This window comes from Pipistrellus hanaki, assembly GCF_964339955.1.
Source record: "Pipistrellus hanaki genome assembly, chromosome: 16".
NCBI lineage: Eukaryota > Metazoa > Chordata > Mammalia > Chiroptera > Vespertilionidae > Pipistrellus > Pipistrellus hanaki.
The window spans coordinates 47,768,175-47,795,249 of NC_140518.1; the positions used below are offsets into that span (position 1 = coordinate 47,768,175).

The 27,075-nt window shown below is 54.8% G+C and overlaps 1 protein-coding gene across 1 annotated transcript; it reads right to left on the bottom strand.

The window, feature by feature from the left end:
• On the bottom strand, window positions 1-26,403 carry NATD1 (N-acetyltransferase domain containing 1). Its single transcript, XM_084861599.1, has 3 exons — window positions 25,795-26,403; window positions 4,600-4,718; window positions 1-2,660 (listed from the first exon to the last, which is right to left on the bottom strand). Exons 1-3 carry the CDS (start codon window positions 26,276-26,278, stop codon window positions 2,544-2,546), a joined length of 720 nt encoding a protein of 239 aa, XP_084717725.1. The 5' UTR covers window positions 26,279-26,403; the 3' UTR covers window positions 1-2,543.
• Between the last annotated feature and the right edge of the window lie 672 nt (window positions 26,404-27,075).

Genomic DNA, 27,075 nt, shown 5'->3' on the forward strand with positions numbered 1-27,075 from the left:
TCTGAAAGCCAGACAAGTGTTTAATGTCCTGCAGCATCAGAACGACAGCGCACACCCAGCCCACCCCCGTAGAAAACAGGGTGCCGTGGGAGGAAGTGGGGCCCTGAGAACAGCAGAGGGGACACCTGGGTAGACAGCCCATCGGAGGCTTCTGTGCTGAGGACCAGCGAGGGGGCGGTGGGCACTCCAGCATCTCCCGGTCACAGCGGCCCTCACGCAGCCCCTCCCGCCAGCGAGGCCTGCGCTCCAGGCACAGCGGGCAGTGGGCCTCCCAGCACGCCCTGCCCTGTGGACAGAGGCCCGGGCAGAGGGCACGGGCGCGGCAGGAAGGCCTGCCCTTGCAATGCCTTCTTCTCCTCCTATCTGGGGGCAGCACTGGGACCCCAGGGTGGAAACTGGGAGGAAAACATCCCATTCAGAAAGGAGTCCCCCTCCCGGCACATCCCAACTGGGGACCAAACCTGCAGTCTGGGTACAGCCCTGACTGGGAACCGAACTGGTGACCTTCCGTGCATGGACGGTGCCCAGGAGAGCCACACTGGCCAGGCCCCTCAGTCCTGTTTGGAGGCCATTTGTGATGTGACCCCACGGGCCTGCATGAACACCCCACCTCGCTCCCCTGGACTAGAAGCCCCAACAGAAGGCTTTTTAGGGGGAGAGGAAGCTGACTGAGGCCTAGGACATCTCGGCCTCCTCCAGTGAGGGCACGCCAGGCCTCTGACGGCCCTTCCCTCGGGTGAGGCAGGGACAGGGCAGGGCCCCGGCTGGCGGTGAAGGGGGAGAAGGCACAGGAGCCAAGGTGTCCCCAGACCCTGGAGCCCGGCTCTCTGGCTGAAACCTGGGCCACCCTGTGCCCACGTGCTGTCCTTCCCCGCGGGCACCGGGCCGCAGTGAGGTCAGAGCGCCGGCCGGAGGACGCACGGCTCCCACGGGCACCACACCCTGCACTGGCCAGGAGCCTGGGAAACAGCCTGGCCAGGGCCCGGGCCAGAGGTCACCAGAGCGGGTCCTGGGAGGGAAGGCACGGGAGTTACGATGTGAGGGACCGCGGAGAGCGACCTGCCGGGAGGGGCTGGTGCCGCCCGGCCACAGGCCACAGCGAGGCCGGCCAGGAGGCGGGGAGGCGGGGAGAGGGCTGGATGCCGGACAGGGGCAGCACCAGAGCGACCAGCCGAGGGCTCCAGGCCGGGGCTGCGGGCCCCGGCCTGCATGCCGCGCACAGTGAGGCGGCAGAGGCATGGCGGCCACGCCTGAGGAGCGGGACCAGCTGTCCCTGGGCCAAGGCCACCCACTCCCCGCCGGTCGGAGCAGCCCTGGTTCTGTTGAAGAGCGGTTTGCCTGCGGCCCAGCATGCGCGCCCCGCCCCCGCTGTCAGAACAAGGCTCCGGCCGGCACGTGCTCCGGCCCGAGGGCCCGCTCGCCCGGGTCCTCCCGGCCCGGGCCCGCCGCGGGCTGCAGAGCCAGAGCAGCGGCTCGCTGCCGCCGGACAGTTTCCATGACGAAACCTGTATGTAAACTGTGTGAGGGGGAGGGAGGGAGGGGAAGAGACCCAGACCCCGGGCCAACCAGTCTGTCCACTCCCAGGCCTGCCCCCTTCTTCAACTGTGCCAGCATGGCCACCCCAGCTCCGAGGGCCAGGAGCTGTGCCACCCTGCTGGCCCATGATCCTGCTGGCACAGGGGACCAGGGCTCCCTGCCTCAGACACACACTGCGGAGTTGGAAGGAGGTGCCCTCCGCCATTCCAGGGCTCCTGGGGCCATGCCCAGCCTCTGCTCACTCGGAAGACGCCCTGAGGCTGGGAGCAGAAGGGAAGCCTCTGCAGAAAAGTCCTTTCCTGGCGGAGGACAGCGTGGAGGGCAGCTCTCCTCCCACCTCTGCTCCCAGGTCCCTCTAGGAAGCTCACCCAGGGCCCGCAGAGGGCGGGTCCCGGGAGGGTTCGGAGCCCTGGAGCTGCCCTGGCGAAGGCGGATGGAGAGGGCAGGGCAGCCCAGAGCTGACAGACAAGGAGGCGAGGAGTCAGGGCACAGGCGCGGGAGATGAACGGCCGTGCTCCCAGCCTGTCCGCGCTGGGCGTGCTGTGTGCACAGCTGAGCCTGAGCGAAGCCAGGCCGGGCTCCTGCACACACCTGGCGAGCCACCCGGCCCCCCTGCCAGGCGGGCAGCCGGAGGGCAGTGCTGACAGCAGCCGCACGCCTGTGCCCGGGGAGCTGGCAGGTGGTTTCTTATTGCTCTTCTCCGCGCTGCGAACACCCCTCTGCAAACAGCACCGGGGGCGGGTGGTGAGGGGTGCCAGGAGCAGGAACACGGGCCAGCGGCACAGGGATGATCCGTGTCCCAGTCTGACCACGGGCCGGGGGGTCTTCTGAGAAGCCGCCAGGTCTGCAGGCAGGAGCTGCCGGGCCCGGACACTGCCCGTCCTCGGCCAGCGCCTCGGCCCCGATGAGCGTCCTTACAAAACAGCCGAATGCCCGCGGGGGCCGTCCTGAGAGCTCGCGGAGGCAGGCCAGGCGAGGAGCCGGCGGGCTCGCCCGCCCCGCCGGGGTCACGGCTGCAGGCGCTCCAGGTACTGCGGCAGCGGGTTCTCCTTGACGTACTTCTGGATGTACCAGCACGTGAGGTGCGCCTTCAGGTCCTCCTCCACCACGAAGTCCAGGGCGGCCTGCAGGGAGAGGGCGGTCAGGGCCCGGAGACTGCCTGGGCCGGGCCATGGAGAGGAGCCCGGACGGAGGCAGAGCTCTGGCTCCACACGGCAGCCCACAGCCAGGCGCCGGGGCGGGGCTGGCCGGCTCCTGTCCACAGCCGCCCTCCCCCTGCGGGGCCCTCGGGCGCACCTGGCGCCTGCTTACCCCCTCCCCCACTCTCTCTAAAAATCAGTGGAACACACGCCCTCAGGTGAGGTTCATAACAAGGAAATGTTTGCTGTTCAGATGCAAAGGAAGCAGCATCCGTGGCCTCGCCCTGGGCCTGAGCGGTCCTCCAGGCCCCACACAGACAGGACCCGGCTACGCCCACTTTGTGGAGGAAGAGGCGGAGCCCAGGGAGGCGCAGCACAGGGGCCCTGGCCTGGGCTCCGGCCCTGGCGCAGGGCGGGGGAGCGTGGGCTCCATCCCCATTACCCAGGCCGTACCTCTCAGTTCATTTTACTTCTTTTTGTTATTCCTCACCAAGGATACTTTTTCTATTGCTTTTTAGAGAGAGTGGAAGGGAGGGAGGGAGAGGGAGAGAGACATAGCAGTTGGTTGCCTCCCGTAAGCACCGGGGACAGGGATGGAGCCTGCAACCTAGGTGCGTGCCCTTGGCAGGAAATCGAACCCACGACCCTGAGTGGGTGGGCTGACACTAACCACTGAGCACAATGGCCAGGGCTCTCGGTTTCTTCCTTGGTCACAGGGAGGGTGGGGGGGCGACCGGGAGCAGCCCTCAGGGACACTGAGGCTTCTCTGGTCCAGGCGCAAGTCCCCGCAATCCAGGCTGCTCTCCCGGGGAGAAGGGGTGGGGCAGGGAATGGGGCACCAGCCAGTTCACTTGAACATTCGTCACCCATTCATTCCAAGAGTGACGCGCACCTAGGACACTGGACGCGAGGGCCACAGCCATGAGCTCCTGATGCCCAGCAGGGCAGGGCCTGGTCACCCAGCTGAGCCTGGACCCTGACCACAGCCCCCAGCCCTGCTCCCAGGAGCAGAGCGCCAGCAGACATGCTGCTCCCCATCCCCTTCCCTGCGCCCACACCCCTGCCACCCACACTCCCCGCCACCCCACCCCGCAAACTGATAGATCCTCCCTTCCTCCAATTGATGGCCAGACATAAACCACCTGCAGCCACACATTCCTGAGCTCCGAGCCACCATCAGCACCTGCCAAATCTCCTAAGCCCAAATCCTCAGTCCCCAGGTCCCTCATCATAGGCCTTACCTGAAACCACCAATCAGGTGTGCTGCGTGCCTAAGACCTGTCCCCTCTCTCCTCCCCTTAAAAGGGCATGAAGCCCGCCCCGCGCTCTTCAGCTCTCTCTGGAAGCTGCCCGCAGTGGTGCTCTTCTCTTCAATACAGCCTGCGTTCTGGTCCGGGGCTCTGGCCTTCCTGTTTCATCTTTCACAAACCACCCCATCCCCCATCCCCCCACCGTCCACACGCCCCACCACACACACCCCCTCTCAGCACCCCAGTGCCCCCCAGCTGCCTCCTGCCCCCCAGCTGCCTCCCGCCCCACAGCCCCACACCTCCCACACCCCATGCCCCCACAGCGCCCCCTGCCCCCGTACCCCTCTCACCACCCCACAGTGCCCCCTGCACCACCCCACAGCCCCCCCCCGCCGTCCAGCCACCCCTGCCCCACAACCCCCACCCCATAGCCCCCCAAACTCCCTGCTGCCACCCATAGCGCCCCCCAGCTACCCCATAGCGCCCCCTGCCTCAGAGTCCCCACAGCCGCCCCCCCACCCCACAGCCACCCCCCTCCAAGTCACCCCTCCCCCTGCCCCCCCCCACCCCCGCCAGCCCCAGCTACAGGCTGGCAGCAGGTAGGGCCCAGCTGCACTTTGGCCGGGAAACAGGCTGAGGCTGGCAGCGGCCTGGTGTCCTCCGCCTACCCCTACCTTGGCGAGGTGCTTGGCGATGCCACGCCCACGGTAGGCATCGGGGACCTCGGTGTGCTGCAGGTCCACAATCCGCTTGCCCACGTACTCGTAGAGCAGGACGGCCCGATCATGGCATCCTGCAGGGGAGGGTAGACATGTGAGGCAGGGCAGCTGGAGTGGAGAGAAGGTCAAGGCCAGGCTGCTGGAGCCTCCACAGCCTCTCCGTGCCTCAGCTTCCGCATCCATGGAATGGGGCCATAATAGAACACCCCTCACAGGGCTGTTTGGAGACTGAGTCATCTCTGTAAAAGGCTTGGGACAAACAGCACCCAGAACTCTCTAGGCCACCATGAGTCATCATTGTTATCCTCAGTCTCGGCATCCCAGGACCCCCAAAGCCCCCCAGCCCAGCCATCCGTGTCTCCATCTGCACTCCCTCCAGAGGGTCTGCAGGCCCAGGCCCAGCGCTGGGTGCACTGCAGGACTCGCCAAGTCCCCACTAACCCAGAGAGACAGGACAGCAGATGAGACCCACAGCAGGAAGGTCAGGAGGTGTGGCCCCAGCATTCACAGGGAAGTGATGCCTGCACATAAGACAGGAACAAATGGGCCTTTGTGCCCTCGCAGTCCTGCCAAGCCTGGGCTCATCACCCGAGTCCCACTGAGAAACATTTAACAGGGCTCCTCCAGCCAAAGTCTATTCCCACCTGTCTTTGTGTATACACCCACCCACCCACCCATCCACCCACCCATCATCCATCCATCCATCCATCCATCCAACCACATCCATCCACCATCCACCATCCATCCATCATCCAACCATATCCATCCAATCATCCAAACATCCACCAATATCCATCCATCCATCCATCCATCCAACCACATCAATCATCCATCCATCCATCTCCTCTCTGCCTGCCCATCTACTGACCCAGCCCCCCATCCACCCATCTGTGAACACTCCATCCACCATCTGCTGAGCCCCAGGCACCGTTTCAGGTGTTAAGGACACAGCAGTAAGTAGGCCAGACAAGAGTCCTGTGCTGGTGGACACATGAGGAGACAGAACAGAGAAGCAGGCAGGTGGGCGGAGAAGAGGCAGGAGAAAGAGCAGCAGCTGTGAGCTGACTGGGGAGCAGTGTCCCAGGCGGGGAGCAGTGTCCCAGGCTGGGAGCAGCCAGTGCAAAGACCCTGAGGCAGGAGTGGGCAAGCGAGGGGGGTGGGGGAAGAGATAAGGGGAGGGCAAGGGTGATGGGGGAAGGAGTCCAGCAGAGCCTCATAACAACCGTGAGTTGGGAGCCATCGAGGGTCCTTGGCAGAGGAGGGACAGGAGGGGACCGTGTCGCGTGCTCCTCCCCTGGCTGCTATGGGAAGAGGGCCGTGGCGGCCACACTAGTCCAGGTGAGCAATGCGGGTGCTGATGGCTCGAGTGGGGAGGACAGGTGGCTGAGGACAGCTCCGAGGCCTGTCATTCAGGGAGCTGTGAGGTATTGTAGAAAGGAACTAGGCTGGATCGGGGGGAGAGGGCCATGTCGCCGGAGGGCAGGGAAGGACAAGAAGAGGGCACAGCCAGTGTGAGGGCCCTGAGGCCAGAACACACAGTTTGCTGTCCCTCAAAGAAAATAAGTTGAGACTGTGGCGGAGACCTCTCCCGGAGCTACGGGCTCAGAGGGAAAACTATGCCATCTTACAAAGAAAAGAGGATTTTACCTGAGGCCTGAAAAACCCACAACAGAGCCCACTGAACAGCTGTGATGCCCCAACAGGCGCAAACACGTGGATTCAAGGGAGTTCTTCAACCACCACGGAAAGGTCAGAGTCTGCGGGGATAACGTGAGGGGTCTGGGTCCCTGCTGCGCTGGTGTGGCGGCTGCAGCTACGAAAGAGGCAGCGGCTGCAGAGAGGACCCAGGGCTGGGTTTGGCGTGGTCTTCTAAAAAATCGGGACTTTTTAAAACGCCAAGGGATGCGGGACAAAGTGTTAAGAATCGGGACTGTGCCGCCAAAAGTGGAACATCTGGACACCTTGGCACAGGCCATCCTGCGCCTGATCCCCTTCACCCTCTTGCTTCTGAGTAGTAGGGAAGGACTGCCCAGTTTGGCATATCCTGGGAGACTGCAGGGGGAAATTGCCTTCCTGGAAACGGGATCAGAGTGAGAAGAGACCATCTGGGAGCCAACACCCAGGCAGCCTACCTCAACAAACCATAGAGAGAGCCATAGAGAAAGAAGGCTAGAGCAGCCAAAAAGACTGGGAGACTGCAGGGGGAAATTGCCTTCCTGGAAACGGGATCAGAGTGAGAAGAGACCATCTGGGAGCCAACACCCAGGCAGCCTACCTCAACAAACCATAGAGAGAGCCATAGAGAAAGAAGGCTAGAGCAGCCAAAAATACGGGGAAGTCAACCCAGAAACACTGCCACCTAGGGGCTGAATTACAAACTGACTCCCCCCCCTTTTTTCCTTTTTTTTTTTTTTTTTATTACTTTTAATTAATCAAAAATAAACAGACACAAATAACTAAGAAATAGCCTACTTAAAATTAAGGACTAGCTTGCAAAACTGAGGTGCAGTGGAATGCAGGGAACTGCAATACTGTCTGGACTGAGAAACAGGCGTGCCAAATAGAATAATAGAGGAAGTGAATGACCACTACTGCACATTTTTATGCTAATTTTTCTATTTTTTATTTTATTTTCATTTTTTACATCTTTTATTTTATTTTCAATTTTTACATCTTTTACCTAAGAAATGAATTTTTTTCCTCACTTGATTTTACCTTTTCAATTATTACATTTTTTAGTTTCAATCATCATTACTACTGCTATTTTGCATTTGTTTCCTTTTTCTTTTTTTCTTTTTTTTAAGTACCATTTTATTTTCTCTTTATTTTACATTGGGATTAGTCTTCATTCTATTTTCATCTCTACTATAGCATCGTTCAACCCTATCTCAATTCGACCTTTATGCCATCACTCTCTTACTAACCTTTACCCTTTCATCTCCTGTTTATATTAACCCTTTCCTGCTTTAGTTTTCCCCTATGCTTTCTGTATTCCCCCTGCTAAAATTCTCACCATATTTATAAACCTAATTTTCAACCCCCTGCTCCAAGTGCATAAATACCACTCTCTTCGCTATATTAACTATTAAAAAAAACCAAAAAACTGTTTTTCTCTCTATCCTTTTGTTGTTGTTTACATGAAAGTTGATTACAATATATTGAATTTTATGCTTTTTAGTGAAACTGATATGCTTTTTCTTTTGTTGTTATTTCACTTAGTATTTTTTAATTGCTTTGTTTTTGTTTGTTTTTTACTTTTGTTTATCCTAGCCTTGCTTGATAATAGTGGGTATTGTAGTTTGTATTAATCTCCAAGTATTGTTGCTGGCATTTGCTGGGATTAGTGGTTGTTCTATTGGAATTTTTCCCTCATATATATATATAGTTTGTTCCTCCTTTATCTCTTAGTCTACTTCTTGTATCTCTCTCTCTCTCTCTCTCTCTCTCTCTCTCTCTCTCTCTCTTTTTCCTTTTTCCCAATTTCATTTCGACACTACTTTTTTCTTTCTTTTTTCTATATATTTATCCCTCTTTGTTTTTTTGTTTTGTTTTGTTTTTTTAAACTTTTCTTCTTTCTCTCCTATCCCCTAATTTGCCTTTCTCTAGTGGTCACCTTTATTAGAGGTTATTAATATCACAAGTACATTCCTGTTCAGTGCCTTTTGTCGTACCTGGTAATGTTGTATTTTGTGCCTTTAAATCAACACAGGAGAAAAGAACTATATAACCAGACATCCTGAAAAGAGAGACCATGAGGAGACAAATAGCCTGCACACTAAAAAAAGCAGGAATCACCAGAAAAGGAAGTAAACGAGTTAGAGGCAAGCAACCTCCCAGAGCAAGAATTCAGAGTAATGATCATAAGTTGGCTAAAAAGAATGGGAGAGAAATTTGATGATATGAATAAGAACCAAGAGGAAATGAAGAAGAACCAAGAGGAATTGAAGAAGAACCAAGAGGAAATGAAGATGAACCAAGAAGAAATGAAAAATGACATTGCTACTATGAAGAACTCAATAGAAGGCATCAAGAGTAGACTAGAAGAAGCAGAGGACCACAACAATGAGCTAGAAGACAAGATGAAAAAAAATACCTAATTAGAGCAGCTTCTAGAAAAAAATTAAAAAGCAGGAGGAGAGCATACAGGAGCTTTGAGACAATATAAAACAAAACAATATTAGAATAATGGGGTTCCAGAAGGAAAGGAAACTGAGGAAGACATGGAAAATGTATTTCAAGAAATAATGACAGAAAACTTTCCTGAGATAGAGAGAAAAAAAAAAGCCCCACACAAATCCAAGATGCTCACAGAGTCACAAGCAAAATGAATCCCAAAACACCGACACCAAGGCACATTATAATTAAATTGGCAAACACCAACGACAAAGTAAGAATCTTAAAAGCAGCCAGAGAGAGACAGAAAGTTACATATAAAGGAACCCCCATCAGACTAGCAACTGATTTCTCAACAGAAACTCATCAGGTCAGAAGGGAATGGGATGAAATATACAAAGTCATGCAAAGGAAGGGTCTGAATACAAGAATACTGTACCCAGCAAGGTTATCAATCAAAATTAAAGGTGAAATCAGGAGCTTCACAGACAAAAAAAAACTAAAGTAATTTATCTCCACCAAACCTGCAATGCAAGAAATGCTAAAGGGTCTACTGTAAAAATAAAGAGATAAAAAAGTGAAGAAGGAACACAGGGGTATAGAATAAAAATGGAGTCAAGCCGAAACCAGTTGGGCTCAGTGGATAGAGCCTCGGCCTGTGGACTGAAAGGTCCCAGCTTCAATTCTGGTCAAGGGCATGTACCTTGGTTGTGGGCACATCCCCACTAGGGGGTGTGCAAGAGGCAGCTGATCGATGATTCTCTCTCATCGACATTTCTAACTCTCTATCATTCTCTCTTCCTCTCTGTAAAATATCAATAAAATATATTTTTTTTAAAATGGAGTCAAATAAATATCTATCAATAACTTTAAATGTAAATGGATTAAATGCTCCAATCAAAAGACATAGGGTAACAGAATTGGATAAGAAAACAAGACCCATATAACTGCTGTCTACAAGAAACCCATTTTAGAAAAAAAGACACACACAGACTGAGCGTGAAGGGATGGAAAAAGGTTTTCCAGGCAAATGGAAATGAAAAAAAAGCTGGGGTAGCAATATTTATATCTGACAAATTAGATCTCAAAGTGAAGGACATAGCAAGAGATAATGAAGGCCACTTCATAATACTCAAGGGAGCAATCTAACAAGAAGAAATAACCCTGGTAAACATATATGCACCCAATACAGGAGCACCCAATAACATAAAAAAAAAAAAACTGCTGGAGGAAAGGAGAGATTAATAGCAATACAATCATAGTAGGAGATTTTAATAACCCATTGTCACCCTTCGACAAATCATCTAAACAAAAAATCAGCAAAGAAACATCAATCCTAAATGACGCACTAGACCAGATGGAATTAATCGACATCTTCAGAGCATTTCACCCCAAAGCCACAGAATATACATTCTTCTCAAGTACACATGGGTCATTTTCAAAGACAGGCCACATGTTGGGACATAGGCAAAGTCTCTTCAAATTCAAGAAGATAGAAATCATATCAAGCATCTTCTCAGATCATAGTGGCATAAAATTGGAAATAATTACAATAAAAATAATCCAAAGAAATCAAACACATGGAGACTAAATAGCATGCTCTTAAACAAGGACTGGGTTACCAGAAAAAAAAATCAAGGAAGAAATTAAAAACATCACGGCAGCAAATGACAATGAAAACACAACAATCCAAAATCTATGGGACACAGCAAAAGCAGTTTTGAGAGGGAAGTTCGTATCTCTACAAGCCTATTGCAAAAAAAACCAAGAAAAAATGGTAACAAATTATCTAACTCTACAACTCAGAGTTAGAAAAAGAGCAACAAGAAAAGCCCAGTGTAAGCAGAAGGAAGGAAATAACAAAAATCAGAGCAGAGATAAATGACATAGAGACCAAAGAAACAATATATAAGATCAACAAAACCAAGAGCTGGTTCTTTGAAAGGATAAACAAGATTGATGAACTTCTAGCCAGACTAACCAAGAAACAAAGAGAGAGGACCCAAATAAACATAATCAGAAATTAAAGAGGTGAAATAACAACATACCCCGCCGAAATACAAAAGATTGTTACAAAATACTACAAACAACTCTATTCCAACAAACTGGACAACCTGGAGGAAATGGACATATTCCTATAAAAATATAACCTTCCAAAACTCAATCAGGAAAAACCTAAAAATCTCAATAGACCAGTGAATTTTGAAGAAATTAAAACAGTCATCAAAAAGCTTCCAGCAAACAAAAGCCTGGGGCCAGATAGCTTCACAGAAGAGTTTTACCAAACATTCAAGGAAGAACTAAAACCTATCCTCCTCAGACTATTCCAAAAAATTCAAGAGAAAGGAACACTTCCAAACTCCTTCTATGAAGCCAGCATCACCCTAATACCAAAACCAGATAAAGACAACTCAATGAAAGAGAATTACAGGCCAATATCCCTCATGAACATAGATGCCAAAATCCTCAACAAAATTCTAGCAAATCGACTCCAGAAGAACATCACAAAGATCATACATCATGACCAAGTAGGATTTATTCCAGGAATGCAAGGATGGTACAATATCCGCAAATCAATAAACGTGATACATCACATAAACAAATTGAGGGATAAAAATAATTTTTTTAATTTTTTATATATTTTATTGATTTTTCTTACAGAGAGGAAGGGAGAGAGATAGAGAGGTTGAAATGTCGATGAGAGAGAAACATCGACCAGCTGCCTCTTGCACACCCCCTATCGGGAATGTGCCCGCAACCAAGGTACATGCCCTTGACCAGAATCGAACATGGGACCTTTCAGTCCGCAGACCGACGCTCTACCGCTGAGCCAAACCAGATTCAGTGAGGGATAAAAATCTTATAGTCATATCAATTGATGCAGTAAAAGCTTTTGATAAAATCCAACACCCTTTCCTGATAAAAACTCTCAACAAAGTGGGAATAGAAGGATCATACCTCAACATAATAAAAGCTAAATATGATAAACCCACAGCCAACATCATACTCAATGGGCAAAAACTAAAACCATTCCCTCTAAGAACAGGAACAAGACAGGGATGCCCACTCTCGCCACTCCTGTTTGACATAGTACTGGAAGTACTAGCCATTGCAATTAGACAAGAAGAAGAAATAAAAGGCATCCAAATTGGAAAAGAAGAAGTAAAGTTATCCTTATTTGCAGATGACATGATATTGTACATCAAAAACCCAAAAGACTCCCTCAAAAAACTAATTGACTTAATAAATGAATTTGGCAATGTAGCAGGATACAAAATTAACGCCAAGAAATCTATGGCATTTCTATATACCAACAGTGAACTTACAGAAACAGAGACTAAAAAAGCAATCCCATTTACCATCGTACCAAAGAAACTAAGATACCTAGGAATAAACTTAACTGAGGAGATAAAAGACCTATATGCGGAAAACTTCATGACACTGAAAAAAGAGATAGAGGAAGATGTAAACAGATGGAAGAACATACCATGTTCATGGATTGGTAGAATCAACATCATCAAAATGTCCATACTTCCCAAAGCAATTTATAAGTTCAATGCACTCCCCATTAAAATACCAACGGCATATTTCACAGACCTAGAAAGAACTCAAAAATTCATCTGGAACAAAAAAGACCCCGAATAGCCACAGCAATCCTGAGAAAGAAGAATAAAGTAGGAGGGATCTCAATACCAGATTTCAAGCTGTATTGGTATTGGCACAAGACAGCCTGGTATTGGCACAAGAACAGACATATAGATCAATGGAATAGAATAGAGAGTCCGGATATCAACCCAAACCTCTATAGTCAATTAATATTTGACAAAGTAGGTACAAACATACAATGGAGTCAAGACAGTCTCTTCAATAAATGGTGTTGGGAAAATTGGACAGATACATGCAAAAAAAAAAAAAATGAAACTAGATCACCAACTTACACCATATACAAAAATAAACTCAAAATGGATACAGGACTTAAACCAGGGGTCCTCAAACTTTTTAAAGTAGGGGCCAGATCACAGTCCCTCAGAGAGCTGGAGGGCCGGACTATATGAACTACTAATTCCTACTGTAACACCTTGGCTGCGCTCACTGCCCAAAAAACCTGGCGGGCAGGATCAGACTCCCCTGGGGGCTGCATGTGGCCTGCGGGCCGTAGTTTGAAGACCCCTGACTTAAACATCAGACGGGAAACCATAAAAATACTAGAAGCATCCACAGGTAGCAAAATTTCTGACATATGCCAAAAGAACTTCTTCACTGATACTGCCCCTAGGGCAATGGAAGCTAAAGAGGAAATAAACAAATGGGACAACATCAAAATAAAAAGCTTTTTTACAGCAAAAGAAACCATCAACAAAACAAGAAAGTCCACTGTATGGGAAAACATATTTTCAAATGTTATCACTGATAAAAGTTTAATCTCCAACATCTATAGGCAGCTTATACAACTTAATAAAAGGAAGATAAATGACCCAGTTAAAAAATGGGCAATGGACCAAAATAGAATATTTTCAAAAGAAGACAGAAGGAAGGCCAAGAGGCACATGAAAACATGCTCAAAGTCACTAATTAACAGAGAGATGCAAATCAAAACAACAATGCGGTACCATCTCACACCTGTCAGAATGGCCAACATCAACAAATCAACAAATAATAAGTGTTGGCGAGGTTGCGGAGAAAAAGGAACCCTCGTGCACTGCAGACTGGTACAACCACTGTGTAGAACAGTATGGAGTTTCCTTAAAAAACTGAAAATGGAACTCCCATTTGACCCAGTAATACCACTCCTAGGAATATATCCTATCAGAAAGGAAATATGCACCCCTATGTTCATAGCAGCACAATTTAGGATTTGGAAACAGCCTAGGTGCCCGTCAGCAGATGATTGAATCAAAAAACTTGGTATATCTACACAATGGAATACTATGCTGCCATAAAAAAGAAGGAATTCCTATCATTTGCAGCAACCTGGGTGGAATTGGAGAACATCATGCTGAGTGAAATAAGCCAGTCAATGAAAGAGAAATAGCACATGACCTCACTCTTTTATGGATAATAAAGAACATTATAAACTGATGAACCAAAAGATAGATATAGACAGTAAAGCAACAAACAGACTGTCAAATTACAGCAGAGAGGGTAGGAAGATATGGGGGAGATAAGAGATCAACTGAAGGACTTGTATGCATGCATATAAGCAAAACCAATGGACAAAAAACTTGGGGGGGGCATGTATGGGCGTGGGGGGAATGGAAAGACATGTACACATATAATACCTTAATAAATAAAAGAAAGAAAGAAAGTTGATGCCAAGTGTGATCATTAAAAGCAAATTGCATTTCATGTGGTTCTCGCTGTAAAGCTGTGTCATTTGCTCCATGCTGCCTGGGCCGGGCTGTGATGTCACCAGCAGAAGCAAACTGGATGCAGGAACACGGCCCGCCTGTCGGGGGCTTTCTGGTCTCCCCGACGCTCCGGTGACACTGCGGGCCACCTCCCCATTTGCCGACGGGGAGACTCAGACCCAGGGTCCACGTCCCACCGTGAGGCAGGTGAAGGGGAACCCAGGCCTCAAACCTGTCTCTTTGCTCCCCCTGGACATGCCCCTGCCTCCTGCCTCCAGGCCTTTCCCAGGGCAGTTGCTTCTGCCGGGAATACCCTTCCCCATAATGGCCCAGCCGAGGGTGGGCCTAGGGCCCCTGCACCCCCTCCTCAGGCCTGACGGCTGCTCAGCTCTGGTGGGCAGGCCCAGCTCTGGCCCCACGGCCTCCTGCCCTGGCCGTGCAGCAAGACTCTGGTCTCGCTCCCAAACCTGCTGGGTAATTCAACGTGTTCAACGTGCACGGGACAGGACCGTGGGGCCCAGCGGAGGAGCGGCCATGCCACCCGGCCATCCAATTCGCCCACCTCATCAGGGCCTCCGTGCAGGCAGGTTCAGGCACTGGGTGTGTAACAGGAAAGAAAACCGCCGGACGCTCCCTCCTAGAGGGAGACAGAGGAGAAGTGGCCTCGTTATAAACAAGACCGCCTCTGCCGGGACAAGCCAGATGAATGCAGCAGAGGAGGGGAGGGCACAGGCAGGCCTCTCTGAGCAAAGACCTGAGGGGCAAGGAGCACGAAAGGACACGTGGGGATGAGCAGTCTGGGTGCGAGGACAGCCGTAAGAGGCCCAGGCACATGGGCAAGCAGCAGTGGAGCCAGCGGTGGCTGGAATGGGGGCGGGGGGCGCGCGGTGGAAGGCATACTGAGGCTCTGGGGCCGAGTCACGTGGGGCCTTGCAAGCCCCTGACAAGATCACGGCTTCTCACACAGCCATTTCCAGAGGGAGGTGGCGGGTCCTCAGCCCTTGGAAGCTTGCCTGTCTTCCTGTTCCTTCAACAATATCCTGGGAGTGGCCACTGGCCGAGGAGGGAACAGACCCCCAAATGGCCGTGCTGTCCCCACCCTGTTCATCAGCTCCTGATGGTCACAGGGGCTCCGTCACCACGGCGTCCCCAGTGCCAGCCCAGGGAAGACGCTCAAGAGGAATTTGTCCTACAAACTACAGCTGTTCTCTCTGCCACACACACTCTAGGACAGTGTTTCCCAAACTTCTCTCATGATGAGAATCACCTGGTGGAGTTGTTAAAATACAGATTCCTGAATCCCAACTAAGAAGTGCTAAACTAGGATTTTTGGGAACATATAGGTAAAATTGTATACTCAACTAGTGCTCTAAGACAGAGCACTAAGTTAAGCATAAAATTTTACCTGTATGTTCCCAAAAATCCTAGTTTAGCACTTCTTAGTTGGGATTCAGGAATCTGTATTTTAACAACTCCACCAGGTGATTCTCATCATGAGAGAAGTTTGGGAAACACTGCTCTAGGAGCTCCAGGCTGACCGGGGGCCCCTCCCCAGAGCCGGCCCTGCGCCTGAAGAGACAGCAGGTGCCATAGCTGCAGCCACATGGCGAGGCTGGTAGGAAAGAGGCCGTGCTCAGCTCCTGCCACACGCTAACCCTCATGACACCCTTACAGAAAGGGGAGGACGGAGCCCTGCTAGCAGCTCGGAGAGACCGCCACAGGCCTCGGTGCATGGGCTTGGCTGAAGACAGAGAAACAGAGGAGCGCCAGGGACCACAGGCGGTGCCCGAGGGAGGCCCCTCCACACAGGCTGGGCCACCCCGTCCTGGGGAGGAGCCAGGCCCCTAGAGGGCAGCCCAGAGCCCCTGGTCTGTGGCCTGGCACCTGTGTCTGAGAGTCCTACCTACCCACACCCAACATGGCCAGAATGCCCCTCCTCTTCCCTCAGACCCGCCTGGAGAGCCCAGAAAATGGCGAACCCCCGCAGCTCAGGTTCTGGGACCTCCTGCCTCGTTTCCTCTCCGACTGAGCTGGTCCTGAGACAAGTCCACGGGTACAACTTTCAAAACATGCTCAGAACCTGGCCCTGCTACTCACATCTCTGCGGGCACCCCTGCATCCGCCAGCGGAGCGAGTCAGAGCCCACCTGTTCTCTCTCAGGCTCCAGTCCAGCCACACCGGCCTCCTCGCTGTCCTCACACCCAGCTCTCAGCGCCCAGCCTCTGCCTGGCCTCCCCTCGGGAGCAGAAGTGGGAGCCTTCCTGCCACGGGCCAAAGGATATTGATGACAACACTGGAGGGCCATGCAAAACGGTCAACTCAAAACCAGCCGCCAGCCCCCCAGCAGGACTCAGTGACTGAATGACACCTGTGAACCAGGAGGTCAGGGTTCGATTCTCTGTTAGGGCACATGTCCAGGTTGCAGGCTTGATTCCCAGTTTGGGGCATGTGTGAGGCAGCCGATCCATGATTCTCTCTCATTATTATTATTTTTAAATAAATCTTTATTGTTCATATTATTACAAATGTTTCTTCCCCCCCCCCCGCCCCCTTCATTGCTCCCCTCCACCAGGTTCCCACCCCACCCTCTGCCCTTTCCTACCCCCCATTGTCCTCATCCATAGGTGCACAGTTTATGTTCAGTGTCTTCCCACACACCTCTCCCCTTTTCCCCGAATCATCAGTTCACTCCCCTTCCATACCTCTGATTCTATTATATTCAACAGTTAATATTGTTCATCAGATTTTTTTTTAATTTCCTTGGTTTTTAGATTCACTTGTTGATAGTTACGTATTTGTTGTTCATAGTTTTTATCTTTATTTTCTTTCTCTTCCAAAAGAACCCCCTTCAGCAATTCATATAATTCTGGTTTGGTGGTGATGAACTCCTTTAGCTTTTTTTTTATTAGTGAAGCTCTTTATCTGGCCTTCGATTCTGAGTGATAGCTTTGCTGGGTAGATTATCTTTGGCTGTAGGTTCTTACTATTCATCACCTTGAATATTTCTTGCCATTCCCGTCTGGCCTGCATGGTTTCTGTTGAGAAGTCAGCTGACAATCGTATAGGTGCTCCTTTATAGGTAACTACCTGCTTTGGTCTTGCTGCTTTTAATATTCTCTGTCTTTTGCTCTTGGAATTTTAATTATGATTTGTCTTGGTGTGGTCCTCTTTGGATTCCTTTTGTTTGGAGTTCTGTGCACTTCCTGGACTTGTAAGTCTAATTCTTTCACCAGGTGGGGGAAGTTTTCTGTCACTATTTCTTTCAGTATGTTTTCGGTATCTTGCTCTCCCTCATCTTCTGAGACCCCCATAATTCTGATGTTGGTTCGCTTGAAGTTGTCCCAGACGTTTCTTACATTATCTTCAACTTTCTGGATTCTCTTGCCTTCTTGCTTCTGTGGAGGAGTGTCCTCTGGCTCTTTATGTTCCAAATCTTTGACTTTATTCTTACGATCTTCCATTCTGTTTTTAGGACTCTGTATAATATTTTTTTATTTCAGACAATGTATTCTTTACTTCTTGTTGATCCCTTATTAGTTCTTGTTGATCCCTTTTCATATCCTCATAGATCTTATCGACCTTTTCTAGGAAATTCTTGAAAAACCTTATAAGCGTGGTTTTGAACTCTATATCCAGTCTCTTCTTTTCCTCCATTTCTTTCGTTTGTGATCTATTTCCCTGTCTCAGCATTTTCGCAGCTTCCCTGAGTTGGTAGCCTTAAAAGTCTCTGTGTTCTGCTTGGATGGGGTGGAGTTTCAGGGTGGAGTCTACAGCTTTGGCTTCCATCAGCCACACCCTATGTGGCTCCTGAGTCTCAGTGTTTCTCAAGGTCCTTCAGTACTCACTGCAAGCACCTCTGAGAGTGAGGTGCCCTTGAGTTTCGCCTGCTACCAAACAGTCTAGTCTCTCCCCAAATGAGCCCGGAACTGGGGTTCAGTTCAATTGGAAGTGGGGTTGGAAGTGGGGTTCAGAGCAGTCCGGAGCTTTTGTCTCCTTCCCACCAGGGCAATCCTGCAGTGCGCGCCTCTGGGGGCTCTGCCTTTCGCCACTCCCCCGGGTTTCCGCCTTACAGCTCAGTCTCCCTCTGTATGAGCCTGGGGCCTTGGGGTCTGGCCTAGAACTGGGGTTCAGGGCAGTCGGAACTGGGGCTCAGCACAGTCCGGAGCTTTTGTCTCCTTCCCGCTAGGGCAATCTGGCAGCAGAGTCAATAGTCCGTCCTCGCCGCTCCCCTGGGATTCTGCCTCACAGCCCAGGCTCCCACTGTTTGAGCCTGGGTCCCCAAGGTCTGGCCTAGAACTGGGGTTCAGCGCTGTCTGGTCTGGAGTTCGGCACAATCCGGAGCTTTTATCTCCTTCCAGCTAGGGAACGCCAGCCAGGCACTCAGCCGCCCCTCCTCTCCAGCTCTGTCCTCTCCGCGCGTGCGCAGCGTGTCTCCGTACTTTAGGCTTTTACAGCTCCTCTTATTTTCCTTCTGGTTTTCTCCTTGCTTCTTGTTGTAGAATTTCCAGTCAGTCGACTTTCCTGTAGCTCTGGGCAATGTCCATTTTATATTTTAGTTGTATTTTATTGAAATTGTTGTGTGCGGCTGCGGTTAGGTGTTTACCTGTGCAGCCATCTTGGATCCTCTCTCTCTCTCTCTCTCTCTCATTATTGATGTTTCTCTCTCTCTCCCTCTGTGAAATCAATAAATATATTTTTTTAAATGAGCTGCTGTGTTTGGTCAAACATTTGACTCCCTCACCCTAATGCCTTGGCAGGGCCAGGCCACGACTTCAGAGGCCTGAGTGGCGCGGGGCCTGCCTGCCCACTGCCTGGCCTCCCAGCGCTGGCTCCTCCTGTGCCCCAAGGTGGCCCACTGTCCCCTCCCCGAGGTCCCCTGCCCCCAGCAGAGGCCAGGGCAGGGCCGTGTCCTGGGCACCGCCCTCTGCCATCGGCGTGCAGGCCGCTGGGCCCGGGGCATCTCTCTGACAACGCTGCGGGCAGAGCCCGGGGCAGGGCGGTTCTGTGAGCGATCACACTGACCGGCCAGGGTGGCCGCAGGAACAGTCCAAGGCGGGAAGCCGGGCGCCCACACTCTGCAGGGGCTCGAGACCAGTCCCAGCACCTCATGCTCACGGTCTCACCTGTCCTGGGACCATCGCTCTGTCCCTCCTGGGCCCGAGTCACACTGTGACCATGGTCTGCAGTGGTTTTGAGAAAAGTTAAAGCTACTCGGGTCATAAGAGACCCTACCCTTGGCCTCTACCCAGGACTCTTCGCAGGCCCCAACCCCAGGGCCAACAGCCCCAGGAAGCTATCAGGGAAGGTGGTCGCTGAGAACTCGCACCCCTGCGGGGGAGAGGAGCCTGGGGGGAGGGGCCACAGGCTGGTGGCTCAGAGCAGCTTAGGCAGAGGGGCTGCGGCCTGGGAAACCTCCAGGGGACCAGCCAGCACAGCCGGAGGCATGTGAAGACCCTGGGGCCACCCAGGAAAGTTACCCTCCGGTCCTCTTGCCACACCAGGCACCTGCCCGTCCCAGCCAGTGCGGCCCCAGGGGGCTCTCACGTGCTAAGGGGCAGCCGCTGGGCTCACGCAGGGCCTGGTCCCTGGGGTCTGGAAGCACAAGCCCTTCAGCTGCACTGCCACCAGCTGCCTGGGGTGGAGGGAAGCCAGGGCAGTGACCCTCTGTGACCTGATTTCCCACCTGCAAAGTGGGGTGGGGAGGCCGTGGGGAGCACCAGGATTCTAGGGCCCACAGATGAATCTTCTTTTAGATTCCAAAACAGAGATTTATTTATGAAGAATTATTTAGTTTCTACATAAAACCACCAGCTCCTCCTCACTGGGTTTTTAACACGCACCAACTGTCAGGGTCCTGTCTTCACCTCACGCCTTCAGCACACAGCTCTTGTTGGTGCCAGGAAGGACAGCGGGGCCGGGAGGGGCTCCGGGGGTTGGCATGGGGGTGCTCGGGGTCTCCCCTGCAGGGAATGCACATGGAGGCAGTGTCTCAGCACCTCGCTGGCCAGCTGCCGGCCAGTGCGCCCATGGGCGGGCCGCTTCTGTCTGTGGGGCCTGCTCCCACGTCCTCTCCTGCGACGCTTCTTTCTGAAACCTTGGCCATAATGAAAGACGGTGAAGGACTGGACGGATTGCTCATCCCATCTCTGAAACACTGACTGACGAGGTAAGAAGAGGCGAGTTAACTCGTGACCGTCAGCCGCGTGCGGGCACGGAGGCCCGGCGCCGGGGAGGCCGCACGAGCTGCCCGACGGAATGACGGTGCACAGGCGTCCGTCACCGGCAGTTATCTGCACCCGAGCCTTCACGCCACGTCCTGGGTGAGCCGATGAGACCTGCTGCTTGTCTTCTGCTTGAAGAGAGCTGCCTGGCCTGGCTGGGAGGCTGGCTGGTTGGAGCATCACCCTGCACACGGACAGGCTGTGGGTCCACTCGCGGTCAGGGTGTGGACGGGAGGCAACCGATCCACGTTCCTCTCTCCTATTCATGTTTGTCTCTCTCCCTTTTCCTTCCTCTCTCTCGAGTCAACAAGCACACCCTCGGGGAGGGTGGGAAGAGCGCTGCCCGCTTGGTCCCCAGCTGGCACGTGCCCGGCGGCTCCCTCGCGGCACAGGAGCAGCCGTCCGCGTTCCACTCCCACATCGGTGTTTCTCTGTCCTCCTTCCCCCTTCCTCTGCCACTAAAAATAAACACTTTAAAGTGTGTATGTCTTTAAAAAACACTGTCTGAAAAAAGGCAGCAGGAACAAGCAGGTCTGTAATGACAGACATGAGGCTGGGCTGGGCAATCACAGGAGTACACAGTTTGTTTGTTTTTAAAAAGCCACAATAGGGATCTTGTATAATTTCAAATCAAACTCCTCATGGTCCTTAAAATATCCAAAACACCGCTAGGACACACACGTGCTTTTAGAGCGAGCGCCCGGCGCATGCTCCGTGGGGGCACAAAGCCCCGACGTGACTGATACGCGGCCCTGACTTGGCGATGGCGGAGGCAGGGCCTGTGCTGCCGTGAAACCCAGGTGATTCCGAACAGGACGGTTCTCGGCCCGCAGTCGGCGGGAAACAGAAACCCCGGGCTGTGCCTGCAGCCCCCAGCCAGAGCCGGGCCCTCAGGCGGCCCGGGCACCGGCGGCTTGTTCAGGAGGACTCGGCTTGTCCGTCTGCGAGCGGGTGCTGCTCCTGGCGTTCCTCTCCACGCACAGCCCACGCCCGCCGGTGGTGGCTGGGGAGACTCTCCGCAGCGGGATCCTCCCTGCCCTGCCCTGCCCTTGGAGGGTGCCTGGAAGCCGCCGGCCCAGCGGGCACCCCCAGGGCCTCCCAGCGGACACGGTGGCGCTTCCCGCCGGTCCCGGGGCAGATGCGCTGGTGGAGACGATGCAGCCGGGCCTCCTCAGCCACGTAGGCACCGCGTGGTCCCTGGTGGGCGCTCTGCTCCCGCCCTTCCTCCTCGGCGCCCAGGACTGAGGCCCGGGACTGGCGGTGGAGTCACACCCGCCTTGGGAGGTAAACCGGGACCCCGGACCGCAGGGGCGGCGGTGGGCACCGCTCCTGGGAGGGCCCGCAGCTTGTCCGATTGCGGCTTCGGGGCGGCGGAGCCGTTTTGGGTTTACAGGACACCCCCGCTGTCCGTGAGCTGGGGCTGGCTGCGGCCGCCAGGCTCTGGGAGCAACAGACCCTTCTGGAAGCGAGAGGGCGCGCAGCCCGGGGGGAAGAGAGGGCCGGCCGGCGTGGCACCATCCGGCGTAGCCGCCACGGGCAGGCTCCTGCCTCCCCGATGACGCGGTGACACAGCTAGTGCTTCTGAACCTGAGCTTGAGGTCTGACACGCCCGAGCCGAGCACCCTCGCGGCCAGGCCCTTCAGAACGGCGACAGGCCACTCCCGCCCCTGCCCCATGCTGGCCGCCCACAGCCTGCCCTCTCCAGACAGCCCGGGGCCTGCAACAGTGCCCCCTGTCCGCTCAACCCTCCTGGGCGCCCCCTCGCTCAGTCACAGCCACGGCCTTGCCGCCTCCAGGGCCTCACACCCTGCCCGGGCCTCCCGCATCTACCCGGCCCCGCTGTCCCTCCGCACGCTGCCCCAGCCGCCTGCCCAGGGAGGCCTCCCGAACACCCCATTCCAAACAGAGCCGGTCCCCACCCTCCCCCCTCACAGGCCTTGGCTCCCCGGGATGCTGCCTGCCGTCCCCCGATGGCCAATCCCATGCCTCCCAACACCTAGCACAACGCCTGGCCCTCCAGCCCTCATGAAGGGCCAGACGCTAACTCTTCTCCCGCCAGGGGCCGGCAGGTCTGGGACACAGAGAGCCGTGTGCCGCACCCCCCAGCAGGCTGGAGGGCGGTTAGGAGCCGCTCAGCCCCTTCCCTCACCACCGGGAGGGAAGCCCGGCTTCTCCCCTCCCGCCTGGGGGCCCAGGGCCACTCAGCCCTCAGCTGAGTTCAGTCCTCCACAGGCCCAGCAGCTGGCTCAGGCGGGCGGCCCAGACACAGATGACTCTGCTCTCGCCGCGCCCCCACGTCCACTGCCAGGTGCGGGCTGCAGAGCTGGTGTGCAGGCAGAAGGGGACACAGTCGCACACTGTGCCCTGGGGTGGCTGGGTCCCTGGAGACTTCACAGGCAGCTGTCGGGGCAGCAGGTTCCAGAGGTGGGCAGGTCGAGCTGTGACCACAGCCAGTTCTGGGGGAGTGGGCTGGGGGCGGGGCAAGAAGGGAGGAGTAGCATGGGGGTGAGGAAGCGGGGGCCGTAGGGGGGAGTGAGGGAGTGGGGGCAGGGGGGAGTGAGGGAGGGGGGAAGAAGTGGGGGTGGGGTGAGGGAGAGGGCGGGGTGAATAGCATGGGGGGTGAGGGGGGCGAGAGGGAGGGGGCGGGGGGGGGTGAGGGGAGGAAGGGGGCGGGTGGGGGAGGAGGGAGGGAGAGGGGGGAGGGAGCGGGGCGGGGTCTCCTTTGGCTGGACTCTTTAGGAAGAAGGGAAACCGGAACATCCTTTTTGCCTGTCTCTGTGAGCATGCAGCACCGCCTTAGCACCCAAGGGACCCAGAGGCCTCCCTGGAACCTCAGAAAAGAAGGCTGGAAAAGCCAGAGCACCTCTTTAGGACGAGGATCTCACGGTCTGGGCTATGCTCACTGAGTTCTAGTCTTGCTGCATGTTAACAGTAGTTTGCAGGCAGCTGTAAACCATTTGACAGGAACTCAACTTCAAAAACATAAAATGAGCCAAATACAAAGAACCAATGTGTAAGTGACCAACAGTGAACAGAAGCAGAGCAGGGCTCTAGACACATCTCTCTCTTACTTCCTGGAAGCGAGAAAAACCACCTTGCAAGGATGGGCCACCGCCGTGAAGCCCGCCGTGAGTTCGGTAACCCCTCCCCAGGGCGCCAGGGCCAGGCCACAGCACCACCGCAGCCACCGCAGCGGAGGCCTGGCTTCCGCGGGCCGACCACAGCCTTGAGTTCCCGCTCGGGCACGGCGTGATGCTGGTACAGTCTCTCCTGCCCGTGGTCGAAGCCTCAGTTTGCTCATCCATAATATGAAGTTGTCACCATTGGGACGAACTAGTTCATATTAATAATTAGAGGCCCGGTGCAGTGGGGCTCCTTGGCCTGGCCTGCAGCTCTCTGACATCCCCCAAAGAGTTGTGGACCACAGGCCAGGCTGCGGGACCCTGATGGGGCTGGCCTGACGAGGAGGGATGATGGGAGGGCCCCAGGGCATGTCCAGCCCAACTCGCCCAGTTCTGATCAGCAGGACCCCAGTAGCAAGCTAATCTACCGGTTGGAGCGTCCATCCCCCAGTGGCCAGTGCACACCATAGCTACCAGTTGAATGGTCCAACAGTCGAATGGTTGCTTGGGCTTTTATATCTACAATAAGGGGAAGATGCAAATTGACCATGCCTTCAAGACACCCACCAGCCAATCAGGAGTGAGTATGCAAAGTAGCCCAACAAAGATGATGGATTAATTTGCATATGCAGTTGCCAAGTGGCCTGGGGTGGGATGCTTGTGTTGTCACCATGGCGACGACAGGCATTCTGAATCCGCCCCAGCCCTCTGGGCTGCAGTGAAGGTGCTCCCGCAGCCAGGGGAAGGAAGGCCCATTCTTGCACGAATCTTCATGCATCGGGCCTCTAGTGCACAGATAGGAGGATAGAGAGAGACATGGACCCATGTGCAGTAAAGTCAGGGTGAGGTAGGGAAGTTGCTTGCTTGTCAGTCTAGCCTGGCTGGAAGGGTGGAGCCCATGGAGCTTGAGAAATCTTAGATTAAAATCCCCAGAAAAAGACACTTTCTCTCTCTTGCCACTTACACTCCTATTTCTTTCTTGTTCCATGACCCACACTCACCTGCCAGGTAGCCTTAGAAGCTGCATGGGCCATGGCCCTCTGGGCCCCACACGCCAAGGACTGCAGCTGGAACACGAGCTAAGCGGGCAGATCGGGGCTGGACTGGGCTTCAATGTGGAGGACACCTGGGCATGGCTTTCATCCTAGATCGGCCGAAGACACGAGGGGGCTTTTCCCATGGGCAGGCGGGCCTGCGGGGGAGGTCCTGTCCTGTCACTTCACCAAGAAGGCTTTCCTCCACCCTCATCCTCTGGGGCCCTGAGAGCTCCCCTGCAGCCAGCTCCGGTGGGCACATGGAGGCTCCCCGGCAAGAACAGGGTGCTGATGCCCCACATTCCAGGACGTGCTAGGGCCTGGCTCAATGCCCAGCAATGCCCCAGGGGAGGGGAGGGCATCTTAGAAATGGCCAGCCCCAGCTGCCAGCCTCCTGATACGTCCACAGTTGGAGGCATGCAGTTCCAGGAGTCACACTAGGCAGGACCCTGTTCCAGTTCTGCCCCAATTCCCTGCCTGACCTCAGGCAGCCCCTCCCTTTCCTGGGCCTCTGAAGGCCCTTTTGGCTTGGACCTTGCCACAGGGGCCCAGCTGGGAAGAAGGAAAAGTTATCAAAGCAAAGGGGATGGGAGGCAGGGGTTATGGTCCCTCATTTCACAATTCTATTCTTTTTTTAAAAAAACATATTTTATTGATTTTTTACAGAGAGGAAGAGAAAGGGATAGAGAGTTAGAAACATCGATGAGAGAGAATCATCGATCAGCTGCCTCTTGCCCACCCCCACCCCCTACCGGGGATGTGCCCGCAACCAAGGTACATGCCCTTGGCCGGAATCGAACCCGGGACCTTTCAGTCCGCAAGCCGACGCTCTATCCACTGAACCAATTCGGTTTCGGCTCACAATTCTATTCTTTATCCTCCCGGGAGAAGCGGCCCAGTCTACCCAGAGGACCCTCCCAGCCCCCTCGGAGCAGCACAGGAAGGCGCAGCCCGGGGAGCGGGGTCACGGCGACCCGCTTCCAGGACCAGACGCAGCCCGGCCGAGCAGGTGCGCGTTCCCAGGGCCGAGGCCGGCCGGAGCCGGCGCCGCTCTGGCTTCCGCCTTCCCGGGGGCTCGCCGCGCGCGGAGGGGCTGTCCGCGGGGACGCGCCTGCCCACAGCCCGCCCTCCCGCCGGGGTCGGCCACGCCCCCGCCGGCCCCGAGCCGCAGCCCGCGGCGTCCGGAGGAGCCCGAGAACCTCCGCCCCGAGGCCGCCCCGCGGCGCTCGGACACCGCCCGGCCGGGGGCCGCCGCCGGAGGGGGCCCGGCCCGCCCCCCGCAGACAAAGGGCGGCGGCGGGGCACGCGTTACCGTTGAGGCGGACGGTGAACTGGCGGCGCCGGCGGTCGTGCTCTACGCGGATGGGGCAGCCCGGCTCCTGCGCGCCCGGCGCGGCGGCCGGCGAGTGCGCCATCCGGCGGGCGAGGCCGCGGCCCGGGCGGCGCGGTCCGAGGGCGCGGGGCGGGCGCGGCGGCGGCGGCGGCGGCGGCGGCGGCGGCGCGGGGAGGCCGGATCCACCGGAGTCCGCAGCGGCGGCGCCGACACTGACACTCGGACGCGGCCGACAAAAGGGGGCGGGGCCGGCAGGGTCACGTGCCGCGCGCGGCCAGTGGGAGCCGGCCGGTTTGTTTTGATACATTCCGTCCGCTCTTAAAGGGCCAGGCCCGCCCCGCGCGCCTCCCGCGCCCGGAACCCCGCGCCGCGTCCGCCCGAGGCCACCTTTCCCTCTGGCATTTGATTCACTGGCGTCTTTGGGGCCCCCCCGGACCACTCCTCCAAGAGAGATGAAGATCATTATCTGCAGGAAAGCTCCGGGGTTCCCCGCAGCACCATCTACTCAGCATCGCTGTGTGCGTGGCCTGCGCTTAGCAGAACTCGGGAGCTCAGCTGAGAAATGAGTGCGCGGCGAGGACGAGGACGCGGAGCCCAGGGCGTGCGAGGCCTGGGGCGGGCGCAAGCGGAGCCGGGAGGGTCGTGCTGGCCCCCCCGCCGTGACCAGCCCCCCCGTGCCCCCCCCCGGCCCCCCCCCCCCCCCGTGGCCGGCTGCAGGACTGAGATAAGAGCGGCAGGCCGTCTCCCTCCAAAGAGGCGGGCCCGCAGAGAGGCCTTGGAGATCCTGGATTGGAGCCTGAGATGGGAAAGTCCCAACCAGCCCAGGGACATGCTTGGAGAGGACAGGACTCTCGGGGTCAACTTGGCCAGGTCCCTGCTGCCCCTGGGCCGGCTCCCACCCGGGGCTGCAGCACCCACGGAACTCCAGGTTACTTTTTACTAGTTTGCTAATTAAAGTGTAAACTTGCTGTTCTCTCCCAGGTGACCGCCCCCCAGTCAAGATGAACAATACCAGGGTTTCCATTGCCCCATTCCGTGTCCCACCCCTGGAAGTAACTGCTACCTTGATTTCCGGTATGATACACTACACTAATTTTTTTATTTATATATTTTATTGGTTTTTTACAGAGAGGAAGGGAGAGAGAGAGAGAGCCAGAAACGTAGATGAGAGAGAAACATCGACTGGCCGCCTCCTGCACATCCCCCACCGGGGATGTGCCCGCAACTAACGTACATGCCCTGACCGGAATCGAACCCGGG